The sequence below is a fragment of the Drosophila sechellia genome, chromosome 2R (genome assembly GCF_004382195.2).
Source record: "Drosophila sechellia strain sech25 chromosome 2R, ASM438219v1, whole genome shotgun sequence".
Lineage (NCBI taxonomy): Eukaryota > Metazoa > Arthropoda > Insecta > Diptera > Drosophilidae > Drosophila > Drosophila sechellia.
This window is the reverse complement of record NC_045950.1, coordinates 13,621,204-13,633,703: the sequence shown is the minus strand read 5'-3', so window position 1 is coordinate 13,633,703 and position 12,500 is coordinate 13,621,204. Positions and strand designations below refer to the sequence as shown.

General features: G+C 46.0%; 4 protein-coding genes across 4 annotated transcripts; 1 reads left to right on the top strand and 3 right to left on the bottom strand.

Annotated features, from left to right (window-relative positions):
- Positions 1-7: 7 nt before the first annotated feature.
- LOC6609616 (anaphase-promoting complex subunit 10) lies at positions 8-836 on the top strand. Its single transcript, XM_002034257.2, has 2 exons — positions 8-242; positions 302-836. Exons 1-2 carry the CDS (start codon positions 104-106, stop codon positions 748-750), a joined length of 588 nt encoding a protein of 195 aa, XP_002034293.1. The 5' UTR covers positions 8-103; the 3' UTR covers positions 751-836.
- A 119-nt stretch (positions 837-955) lies between these two features.
- LOC6609615 (ras-GEF domain-containing family member 1B) lies at positions 956-4,000 on the bottom strand. The gene is made up of 6 exons (XM_002034256.2): positions 3,814-4,000; positions 2,702-3,651; positions 1,903-2,646; positions 1,699-1,842; positions 1,435-1,640; positions 956-1,371 (listed from the first exon to the last, which is right to left on the bottom strand). The coding sequence occupies exons 2-6, from the start codon at positions 3,491-3,493 to the stop codon at positions 1,122-1,124; spliced, it is 2,136 nt and encodes a 711-aa protein (XP_002034292.1). The 5' UTR covers positions 3,494-3,651; positions 3,814-4,000; the 3' UTR covers positions 956-1,121.
- A 4,026-nt stretch (positions 4,001-8,026) lies between these two features.
- Positions 8,027-9,695, bottom strand: LOC6609614 (cathepsin L1). The gene is made up of 4 exons (XM_002034255.2): positions 9,609-9,695; positions 9,171-9,410; positions 8,902-9,110; positions 8,027-8,836 (listed from the first exon to the last, which is right to left on the bottom strand). The coding sequence occupies exons 2-4, from the start codon at positions 9,402-9,404 to the stop codon at positions 8,131-8,133; spliced, it is 1,149 nt and encodes a 382-aa protein (XP_002034291.1). The 5' UTR covers positions 9,405-9,410; positions 9,609-9,695; the 3' UTR covers positions 8,027-8,130.
- Positions 9,696-11,493: 1,798 nt separating this feature from the next.
- On the bottom strand, positions 11,494-12,027 carry LOC6609613. The gene is made up of 2 exons (XM_002034254.2): positions 11,857-12,027; positions 11,494-11,795 (listed from the first exon to the last, which is right to left on the bottom strand). Exons 1-2 carry the CDS (start codon positions 11,950-11,952, stop codon positions 11,658-11,660), a joined length of 234 nt encoding a protein of 77 aa, XP_002034290.1. The 5' UTR covers positions 11,953-12,027; the 3' UTR covers positions 11,494-11,657.
- Positions 12,028-12,500: the final 473 nt, after the last annotated feature.

Here is a 12,500-nt window from a genome sequence, read left to right as displayed (position 1 = left end):
CGCACAACTAAGGCACCATAAAAACAAACAGCTGTTTTGTGCGTCTTCAAGCGGCTTTTGTATAATAAAATTTAGACAGTTTTTCAAAATCGTAATTGCTGCAATGGCAGCCTCAATGGATGAGGATATAACAGCCAACCCGCCCCCAAGCAGCGAAGAGGATCCCCTGGCCGAGGAGCGCCTGGGCTTTGTGCGGGAAGTGGGCGCGCAGGCTGTTTGGAGCCTCTCCTCCTGCAAGCCGGGTAACTTTTGGTGTAACTACGTGATCCTTACGAATTCTTTAATTTTCTTTGCCTTTCAGGATTTGGAGTGGAGCGTCTGCGAGACAACATCATGGATACTTATTGGCAGTCGGACGGTCAACTTCCCCACCTGGTCAACATTCAATTCCACAAGCGTACGAACATCAGTCAGATTTACATATACACGGATTACAAGCTGGACGAGAGTTACACGCCATCAAGAATCTCCATACGATCTGGAACGAACTTCAACGACTTGCAGGAGCTGCAGGTGATGGACCTCACCGAACCCACCGGCTGGGTGCAGATACCCATTAAGGATGGGAACGTCAAGTCCATACGCACCTTCATGCTTCAGATTGCTGTGATCTCGAACCACCAGAATGGCAGGGACACCCACATGCGCCAGATCCGCATCCATGCGCCCGTCGAGGGCAAGCATTATCCGCTGGAGCTGTTTGGCAAGTTTGGAACAGTCGACTTTCAGAAGTTCGCCACCATTCGTTAGGGAAAACTTTGGGATTTATCGAAGTCTTTTATTTTTATGTATTTTTCGGGGTATATAACTGCTAAAATACAACATTTAAAACATTACTTTAGTAATTTTATGCATATTTTTGGTGTTTCTAATTAAATGCCCGTCACTTGTATATATATAATTCGATAGCAAATAAATATATACCGTCGTCTAAGCTTAAGTACAAATTAACAAACACAGTGGAAGTGTAAGAGTTATTATTGTTACTGTTTTATCGCGATACAAATGCAAAATGTGAAAATGGAACGCCAACGAAAGAGTGCGAGAATTATTGCATCGTTTTTTTGTTGTTTTGTATTATATGTTGCACTATCCCGAGGATTGTCGTTAATGATTGGTGATTATGTGTTCGATTTCCTTGCAGCCTTCAGCGTCTTGTAGTGATCTTTCTCCTCGCCGTTTTCGGGTGGCTCGCACTCATAGGAAGCCTTCATTAAAAGATCCTCGGTCAGCACCTCCGTCTTCAGCAGGTAGGACACCACACTGGGCAACTGCTCGTATGGACAGTCCAACCGTTGCCAATTGCCGAAGTTCCGCAGCTGGGTGCCCAAATGAAGGCACTTCTCAAAGTTGATGTATCCGTTGGCCAATCTGCATACGAATTTGGATTTGTTTAATCTTGAAAAAGGGTCATTTATACACAAACAAACTCACTTTGTTTCATGGCTCTCGTTAATGGCATGCAAATCTTTGAGGAACAGCGAGAAGAATGGGATGATGGCCCGCTCAATTTCGTTGGCCATTTCCCTTTCCGAACGCCAAACAGCTGCCTTCATGGTGGACCGGTAGTTAAGAAAGTTCGAACTGGGATCCATTTGATGCTCCAAGCCCTCGAACTTTGTCGTCTGCACTTTGGCCCACTACAAAAAAATTATAAGTTAATTCAGACTTCACTCGTTTTCAATAAAGAAAACTCACTGTTTTCTTAAGCCTAGCTATGGCAGTAAAGTTCAATGCTGTTAGAATGGCCATCAAGCTGTTGAAGTTGCCTGTGTTAAAGCATTCTAGAGCCGTTTCCACCCAGAAGTCGATCATTTGTGCTCTCTGGGACTTTTTGCCCAACTAGGGACGAAAGAATCATGTTTTTTATTTGATAAATTGTTACATTTTTTTAGTACTCACCTTTAATATTTCCGTAGCAGTCAAGTAGCTCAGCTGGTTGAACCACTGCACATAGCTGTCAATTGTCTCCTGGCTGATGCAATTCGAACCCAGGGTGCCCGCCTTGGTTTGGCTTATGCAGGACTTCAGCTCATTCTTTTCGAGCACTTCCACAAATTCTTCAAGACGTATTTGTGACAGATAGGCGTACTCGATGGCATAAAGTTGGTGAGCCAACTCGAAGGCACTGCTGCAGTTGTTTAGCACATTGTCTGTTTTGTAGACATTGGCGGCAAAGCGTTTCAGCGATTTAATACTGCTCTGACGTCCCAAAGAGCTGGCCGACGATTGCTTGGTAAGCAGGTTATTTAGCTGACTTCGTCCATTTTCGGCTTTTTGCGCCAAAGCTTGGGGAACGCCATCCAAAAAAGCTGCCAATCCTTTTACATTACGCTTCTTTTCCAGCTCCTGCAACAGCAGTTCATGGCTAAAGTCCCCGGGACAGGTGTTTAGCCATTCGTTCAAAAGTCGTAACACGTTTTCCTCGTTTTCCTCTTCATCAATCTCGGCAATGATTTTGGAAAACAGCTGGTGTGGTGGTGAAAACAAGCGGGAAGACGTCAGAAAGGCAAACCGCACATCCTTAGCGTTGTTATGGATAAGCAGGTTGACCACCGAATCCAGGTTGCCCTTCTTGGGTATGTCTTTGGCGTAAACTGGCGCTGTTTGGCAATCGAATGGCTCTGTGATCTTCAAGTGGGTGTTCTAATGTAGGTAAATAATTAGTTAATCAGCGACTAGCAAATCCCTTTGAACTTACTAGGATAGAAACCGCATCCGACTCATCTGCGGAGCTGGGAATGTCGCAGTACAAGGAGTCGGTTAAAGTGTCACGAGGATGTGACCAGGGTGCACTCATCGACACGCTGTGGAAGAGGCCATCGTGCCCGGAGTCGCAGCTGCTTATATTCGAGCTCTTGTCCTCAATAGTGGTGGATGATACGGATCCGATGACCTGATCGGATCCAGTAATAGCCGAGCTGCTGGACATTAGGGAAGCATTCGAGAAGGTTTGGTTCAGCTGCCGGCCCAAAGGATCAACTGGACGCTCGTCCGAGTCAGTGGCCTGCGAAGCGAACGTGGAATTCGAAGTGGTTCGGTATTTGAGGGCATTCTCGGGAGTGGCACGCGCTAAGGCCGACTGCTGCTTGACAGGATGCCAGATCTCTTTCTGGTGCGACTTATGGTTAAAGTTTTCCTTGGTCTCCACGGTGCGTTCGTCTAGGATCTGTCCGTTGCGCGACACCAGCACCTCCTCCGTGGTGGTCAGAGAGGACATGACGGTCAACGAGGTCTCTACCTCGATGGGCTGTTGGGCCAATCCGGCGCGAAAGAGCAGTTGATTCAGGTGCTCGACAGATGGCATCTGCCCCTCCAGCAAAGCTGCCTTAATGGCACTGGCATCATCCGCCGGCAGCCCATCCAGCTTCACCGGCACTCCGTTGACCAGCAACACCTCCTCCTGCTGCAGCGAGGAAGAGGTTTCGCAGTCCACGATCTTGACATCCTTGCCGAACAGGGACTCCACAGCGTTCAGGATATCTTCGTCCATGATTGGGGCGGGGTTATCGGGGATGGGGAAAGTGCAGACACACGGGGATCTCTGGAGAAACGTGACTTTTTGGCTGCGATGGTTGTTAAATGCGTTATGACCACTGGGGGATTCTTTGGATTAGTCGCAATGCACATGCACCACTATCGCGTACATTTCTGGAAAGGAAGGGGCAAGGGGAAACCTCGATTAGCACACACACAGTGGGAGAAAGACAGGTGGCCGGGGCTTTGGGTTCGTGCGCTCTGGTGACAACGCCCACTTTCCCAAAAGTGGGCTGGTCTCTTCTGATCAGAACATCGCTTCCGGAGCAGACACACCTGCAGGAACACTGTTGCGCGGTGGCCTTCCATCGGACGCACTGCCGCCTTTCGTCACGGCATTCCCCGCCTGCTGCTCATCAAATGACCGCCGTTGTGCCGCGCCTAATGTAGTTTAATTCGCCAATTGACTTAATTTATTTCTATTATTGTTGTCTCGGTACAGCGATACAATCGATGTTTACACAAATTTGGCAATAATCGATAGCCCCAACTGGGGAAAAAATCGATTACTTGCTTGCTTTCTGTAAATATCCGCATCTTTTTTTTTTTTTTTTTTTTTTTTTTGGATATATTAATTTAAAACTGTCCTTCGCGGACAATCATTAAATTTGATGACTAAACTTAACGGTAGAGAATTAATTGATTACATAAATTGTTGCGAAACTATACAATAACTGTCGATATTGTATGTATGATGTATATAATAATGTATGTATATAATTTAATTTAATTTGCGTGTCTAATCCCAGAGAGGTCCAAAGGGTGTGATCGGTGCAGCCTCCTGGTGCGTTGACTGGTGTCCAGCAGGTCTTGTGCCAGGTTGTTTGGGTGGTCTTGAAGCCTCTGCATGTACTGCCTGCTGCTTTTCTTAATCTCATCCTTCACCCAGGGGAAGCTGAGGACCTCGTGTATAGTGGCATTATCGTGGAAAGGGTGAGCGTTTGTGACTGTGCGGAGCGTTTTGTTTTCGAATGTCTGGATAATGTTGATGTTACTTTTCGATGCAGTGCCCCACAGTTGAATGCCATACGTCCAGATTGGCCTTATGATCGCTTTGTAGATAAGGAGCTTAGTGGAAGTCGGTAGCTTAGATTGTCTGCCCATCAGCCAGTAGAATTCACGGACTCGGTTCTCCGCCTGTTTCCGCTTCTTTAGCAGGTGTGGTCTCCATGTAAGTCTCCTGTCCAGTGTAAAGCCAAGATAATTTGGATTGGCTACCTCTGGGATTGGGAACCCGTTGAAACTGACTGGTGGGCAAGTGCCGCGTCTAGTTGCGAAGGTGGTAGCGGTTGACTTGTCGCTGTTTACCGATATATTCCATCTCGTGTGCCACGTGTTCAGTAGATCTAGTTGCTCCTGCATAGTCTGGGAGGCCTCTGCTGGGGTATCTGCTGTTGTTAGGAACGCAGTATCATCGGCGTAAGTGGCTGCCATAATGTACTGGCTCGGTATCACCGGCAGGTCAGCCGAATACGCGTTGTAGAGGAGCGGACCGAGAACGCTTCCTTGGGGAACTCCTGCACGGGCTTCTTTGACGTCTGAGCGCGCTTCTCCACACCTGACGGCGAATCTTCTGCCCTCCAGGAACGATTTTAAGAACTTGAAATATGGCTGGGGCAGGCCGTTTTTGAGCTTTAGGAGGAGACCGGGGTGCCAAACACGATCAAAGGCTTGCTTAATGTCCAGCATTACTGCTAGGCAGTATTTCTTATTCTCAAAGGCGTCCAGGATATATTGCGCTACTCGGTGGCCTTGCTCTGGTGTCCCGTGGCGGCGCCTAAAGCCAAACTGGTGATCAGGGATCAGACCAGCCTCCTCAATCACCGGCAATACTCTGGTCAAAAATACTCTTTCGAGTATCTTGGAGAGTACTGGTAGTAGGCTGATCGGGCGGTAGGAGGCGGGATTGGCTTCGTGTTTACCAGGCTTCAGGATCATAACTACTTCGGCGCGTTTCCATGATGAAGGGAAGTGCCCCAATTGCAAGCACTTATTTATTATGGTCGTGATTAGTGACTTGCTAATAGGGGGGAGGAGCTTTAAAGCAATGGCATTGATGGCATCATCGCCTGGAGCCTTGTGGTTACCCATTGCCGCTATTAAATTGCTGATTTCCTCTTCCGTGGCCTGGGGTATCGACTCGGAGTCAAAGAGAGGTTCTGACAGGAGCCTGGCTGTTTCGGCTGCTTCATTTGGGGAACATCGATTGGCTGGTGTGAAGACTTCCTCCAAGTGCTCGGCGAATGCGTTGGCTCTTTCGGTCTCAGTTCTGCACCATGAGTTGTCTTGTCTTCTGATGGGCGGGATCCTCTTCAGTGGCCTCTTGATGCGCTTGGTAACATTCCACAGGTTGTGGTGGGGATCACCCGGCGCGAGATTACCAACAAAGCTGTCGAGGGCCTCCTTCCTTAGCCTGACCAGAGTTTCCTTCAGCTCCTTGGTGGCTCTGTTGAGAGCTGTTTTGTCTCTAGGGTTCCTGGAGAGGAACCAAACCCGTCGGAGACGCCTTTTCTCTGACTTGAGCTCATTAACCCGATGATTCCAAAAGTGGACGTCTCTACTTCTGTCCCTCGTTTGGTTAGAGAACCTTGGAGCAGCATAAGTTGCTGCCTCCTGAATTTGCGAGGTGAGGTTCACAACGGCCGCATCTATAAGTTCAGGGGTATCCAATGGTGGATTAGTGACTGTCGAGTTGTTCAGCCAGTGGTGGTATTTGCTGATGTCGGACGTTTTGAAGATTAACTTTTTACCCGCGGATCTCAACATGGCTGAGGCGTAGACCGAAACGGCAATGGCACTATGGTCCGAGAGAAGGTCTTCCACCTCCCTGGTCTGGATTCTTGCCGGGTCCAGGCCGCCAGAGATCGCAAAGTCCAAGATGTCTGGAGTTTTTGCAGGGTCAGTGGGCCAGTATGTTGGCGTCCCAGTTCCGTGGCAATTGAGGTTGCGGGAGAGAACCTGCCTGCATAGCGCGCGTCCTTTTGGATTGCATACTCTGGAACCCCACCAAGTGTGCTTGGCGTTAAAGTCACCTCCTATGACGAATTTGGGGCCGAGGCTGTCCAAAAGCGAAGAGAAGCAATCGTCCGTGGCTCTAAATCTGGGTGGGCAGTAGGCAGCAGCTAAGGTAATGTCTCCGTGGGTGGTGCTTACCGATATTCGGGCGCATTGCACCCAATCCTCTTGAATTGGTGGTTGGGTGTCGAATTTGATGCTGCTGCGAATAAGGATGGCGGCGCCGCCGCGTGCTGAACCATTAGGGTGGATGGCTGACACGAGGTCATACCCCCTTAAGGTGAAGTAGGACCTGTCTGAAAAATGGGTTTCGGATATGAGGAGAATATCTGCTTGGTTGGTCTTGCAATAAAGCTCGACCTCTGGCCTGTTGTTGATCAGGCCGTTTGCGTTCCAGATGGTTATGTCTAGTGCTGATTGCATAGGGACTTACAGACGGTTGCCATCATCTGATTCATTTGACTCATTACCTTCTCCATCATCTGGTTCGTTTGACTCATCGCCTTCTCCATCATTTTTTCAAACATGGCTTCCATTCTGCCCATTATTGTTTCCATCAGGTTGTCAAAATTGGCCTGAGTATGAGGGATGGCATGTGTCTCATCAGTTGCCTGCTTGACAGCGTTGGCAAAACTAACGTTAGGAGTAACCTTGCTGCTGCTCACAGTGTAATGGGCGCGTGGGGCTGAAGCCAGCTTTGGAGCGAGCATGCTTTTGGCCTTCTTATATGCGGGACAACCTTTATATGAGGCTGCATGCGGTCCTTCGCAGTGTAAGCAATGGGCCGGCTTATTATTATTTTTACACTCAACGGTTGGGTGGCTGTCTCCGCACTTGACACACCTGTGTTCTAGGTGGCAGTACCGTTGGGTATGTCCAAATGCCTGACAGCGATAGCATTGCGGCACGTCATTAAACTTTATCGGTGGCTCGATTGTCACCACTGATCTGCAAAGTCGCGTAACTTTATAGGCCTCCTTGTTGTTCTTGGCCGGCTCGAGATTGGCGAAAAATATGTTAAGTGGCTTTTTGGTACTTCTTTGGGTGGGGTTGTAGAGGTCTCTGACCTTGTGTCCGTGACGGTTTAGCCCATCCCGAATTTCCTCTGGGTCCGTTGAGTAGTGAAGACCTTTGATGACTACTCTATAGGCACGTTCGTCTCGGGGCTGGAAGGTTTGAAACCTTTTATTGGACTTGGCCAAGAAGTCCTTCAGGGCGGAGAAGCTTTCCGTTACTATCCCAAACATTTTTCGAACTTACCCGAATATCTAGGTATTCTTGTTTGGTCATCAAGGTCGGCCTTATTTATTCACATCAAATTGCTAAACACCTCTATCCGTTTAGTGCCTAATTAACCCCTGAATAGTTTTAAATTTCCAAACGATTCTTGTTTATTTTTTTTTAATTTGTTCTATGTTAATATTTAACAAAAGTAATTGCATTACTTTCATTTAACTACTCTAAATTAGCAGCATTATTATTAAGAAAAGACTTTTATTTAAGAAATGGACGCAACCAACGTCAAGTCCACATCACAAACTTCACAGTACATTTTGCCATAAATTTCGGATTCCCCGCTTAAACCACGGGATAGGAGCACTCCTCAGCAATGAAGCAGAAGTTTTGGCCGCGAGGCAGGCGGAAGTAGCCCTGTTCGCCCCAGGTGTCGTCCCACGAGTTCTTGACGATCCAGTAATCCTGTCCATTCTCCGATCCGTAACCGACGACCAGAATGGAGTGGTTTGGCTCGCCCTTGTTGCACTCATCGTCGTTATAGATGCCACCGGCGTAGTTCTTAAGAGTCTCCAAGCCATTCACCGAGCAGGCAACTGGTCCCAGAGTGGCCACCACCTTCTTCAGCTGCTCCTCGTCTTTGGGCGGAATAGCGGCGAATCCCTGGAGGGTGGCTCCGGACTTGCTGCCATCGTACTTGCACGTGTCCTTGTTGTCAATGTAGGGATAGGCTTCCGCCTGGGACACGCCCTTCTGCACCTCATCGATGAAACAGAATGCGGCCTCCTGGAAGCCACCATCGCAGCCATTCAGGCCAAAGTCCTGCACTGGGCCACAGTCGACCAGATTCTGTTCAGAGAGATTAGGCAGGCTGCCGGTCTTGCGGAAGGTGTGTCCCTCAATGGCACCAGTGGTGGCGAAGGCCCAACAGGAGCCGCAGACACCCTGGAACTTGACTGGGGTGACACCGCCATGCTCGCGCCAATCGAAGGCTTCCGGGATGGGCTTCGCAGGCAGGTCGACCTCCTTCAAACTGGCAGCAGCGCGAGCCCTGTGTGCAGAAATGGAATTGATAAGATCCTATGCCGGCTGTGCAAATGGTTTGTCAGCACTTACTTAGCCTCCGGACTTCTCTTCAAACCAGTCAATTGACTAAGGAACTCAGAGTGGGTCAGATCGGCGAACGCGTTCACGGCCTGCTTGAAGGTGTTCACTCCTTGGGCAAAGGCAGCGTTTCCGGCATCCACCAGGTTCTTGGTGGAAGCGAAGGCACCTTCGTGAAGAGCGCGATCAGCGGCGGAGAGATAGGTCTTTCCAGATTGGCTCTGGAAATGGATTGAAGTTGTACTTCTACCTTTGGAAGCAATCAATGCTGCCTATCTCACCAAGAAGTCACCAAAGTCCTGGACGTTCGAGAGCAGCGGCACCTTGGGCACAGCATTGGCGATGTTGCCCACGGCATTCTGAACGGCGCCGGCCACATTTTGGAAGGCTCCAGCCACTCGATTGTTGCCCAAGCCTCCGAATCCACCTCCAAATCCGCCTCCAAATCCACCGCCTCCGAATCCCTGGCCAGAGACGACAGCCACCAGAAGTGGGAGAACCAACAGAAGCTTCATATTGATCTGCCAATAGAGGAAACTATTAGTTCCGACTAGTTTCGTAGTCGAAGTGAGAAACGACTGATCTTCGCGTTGTACTAATTATATTTGATTGCATATGACGGCTTATCAGCCGATGCGCTTGTCTATTGCAACTACGAGATGCTATTGCACAGATTTTTCGATGCGAGTAATCAAGCAAGTAATTCCCAATGGACTAACCTAATGCGCTCGCACGGTCCACACAAATGTTTTTGGCTCGACCGCCGATCGGGGCTTATATAGCCATTAGACTAGTAGGTTTCAGGCTATAAACTGGCCAACCTCGCCCCCACCCGACCCATTCAAATCCATAAATCGCAAGTCCAGTGATTCGGAATTATACAGAAATCGAAACGCGTTGATTATACCATGTTATATCGTATATGATCCGACCGATCCGGCGATATTCGCCGAGTGGTTTGGGAACTCGTCTCGGTTCATTAGCGCCATGCAAGATGGTTCGGCATATGGGAGAAACTCAGAACTTAGTCGATATTGGGCCAGATTGGGTGTTTATTATTATTAGTTTACAAAATCTTGATTATTTGACTCTTATGTGATAGAACGATTACGCATTTGCTTCTGCTTTCTAACTGGGGATGCATTCTCGTATTTGATCGCACGGATTCTCGTTTGCAATTAACACTTTTAATCTCTGCTCAAGTCACTTTTTGATAACGTATGCTTTCAGGAAAAACCGGAACTCGACGAAAACCCGTTGTTAAATTCGAGTAAATTAGGTATTACGTGAATTGCATGGAGCAAATTTTGAGGCTTAAAAGCAAAACCCGCTTCAGTTCCGTTTCCAATTAATTATAACACCGTTGAGAGGCGATCTGTATCGGTATTATTAATTATGTCAATCAACCTTTGTGGACGCTGGACTTGGATCCACTTTTTTGGGGCCATCCCAACTACCGATCTTTTATAGCCTATCCAATTCGAAATAGTGTCGTGACGAATTAATGTGTTTTGTATGAATCGAAATAGTCATGCATGAATATTAATAAAAATATATTAATTTGCATTTTAATTTGACACGTCGGATACTCAATTCTTTTCGGGATTTGAAACAGTAGCTGTTTTAAAATGAAATATAATTAGCTTTCCTAGAATAGTTTTGAGATGTAAAAAATTCGTTGCTTTTGCCGCCCTGGGGGATCCCCAATCAGTTTGGGCAAACAAGTTTGTTATCTAAATTAGGTGACTATGGATTAATTATGTCAACTAGGCAATGAATATTTATAAAGTTTCTGCTTATTTCTGGTAAAGGGAGTATAAATATTAAATTAAATATTTTCTGCACGTGTTTTTTCTATTAGAGATTCAAATTATTTCTCATTTCTTAGTTTTTGTCTAGACATATTTAATAATAGCAAAAGTTTATTTAAAGCTAACTATTTAAAAGAGTCAAAAAGTGTTTTGTATTTAATTTATCTCAAAACTATTACCTTTCCAGCCTTTAATATCTTTTCAATTTTCAGTAACTTAGGAAACTAATCAAGCACTTACTACTGCAAATTCGTCATTAAATTGTAATGCATACATGTATGGGAAACTAGTATCTTTCATAAATTCAAGCATAAATTTAAATAAAAATGGGTCTTGATTAATAGCAGAAGAACCAATAAACAGTAGCTCCATCTGAACATCCAGAGAAACAGGTGCTATAATTCGTTGAGTATCAAACTGGTTAATAAAGAACATAATTTAAAGTTCTTCAGCTATAGTTAAACAATTTATATGCTTTACTTGTTTTATATCCTCCATTGCTGGCACAGAAATTAATGTTTTAAATTAAATTAGCATTAGTTAGTGCCATTAAACACGCTATATATATATGTTGTGTTGTTTGATTAGCGAAATCAATCAAAAAACTCGTTCAAGTCAATAAAATATAGCACGCGAAAAAAACTGGTTGCTTTTTGTATATGCAATTTGTAAGTAAGATTAAATATGTTTATTTTGGTCCTTCTCCAAATTTAATTAAGATTTTTGGCGGGAATCATGCACATTTTCTTGTTTATAACACTTTTTTGTACCTTTTATTTTAAACAGGCCAAAATGTAGTTATTAAAATATAAACTATTTATTATATTTCAAAAATTTCTTGACTTTTCCAAGGTTTTGCTAATTATAATTCGCATCTATAAGATGTCAACGCAATAGCTAGTCTTTATAACAGATACACTTGCTAAACTTATATAATAAATAGGTATTCCTTGGCATCTATCCACTCTTGCGATGTCTGGCTAGTCCGGGGCGGGACTCCTGGGCCTCGTGAATGGGCGTGGCCTCTGGCAGAAAGATAATGGGTTTTCGCAAATCAACCGGAGGTTGCGCCCAATTCTTCGTCATAGGAAAGCGCTGAGTATAAATAAAAATTTAAATAACTAAAATCTAAATAAATATAAATATAAATACTTACCCCACTGGGTCCATTTACAGATCCATGTCCCACCTGGGGAAGTGCCAGCGAAAGAGCCAAAGTGGCCAGGAAAGTTAGAACCAGGAGTACTTTCATTGTGTGGTTAGTTGCAAAGGATATGGTTTTCAAGGCAAGTGTTTGAATTGCACTGATACTGCATACCGGCGAGATTCCCTTATATAATCGCACCAAGTCGGAACTTTCGCCATCGCTTCCAGCTTCCGCAACTTCCGGGTTTTATCGTCCAACTCAATCGCTTGTGTTTAAAAATACACCTCTTATCGGCGGGCACTTTTGCTTTCTGGAGCCGTCGTTTACCCCAGAGATTTATCCTGGTTGGGGCATTCCCGGCGAGCAGTTACTTACTGTTCCCGCTTATACTTGGAGGAGAAAAAAGAAGAAGAAGTGGGAAATAATGAGCCCAAGAACCTGGAGAGCCAAAGAACCAAGGCACCAAGGAACCAAAGAACCTTTTTTATATTCGTTCGTTGGACCCTGCTATACATTTCAAGGTTGTCTTGGCATCTGCTGCTGCTGCTTTTGTTGCTGCTGGCACATACCACATATATGTATATACATATATATATGGCCACATATGTACACCCAGTTCTGTGTGTGCTTCTTTCATTACCAACTTTTAGCAG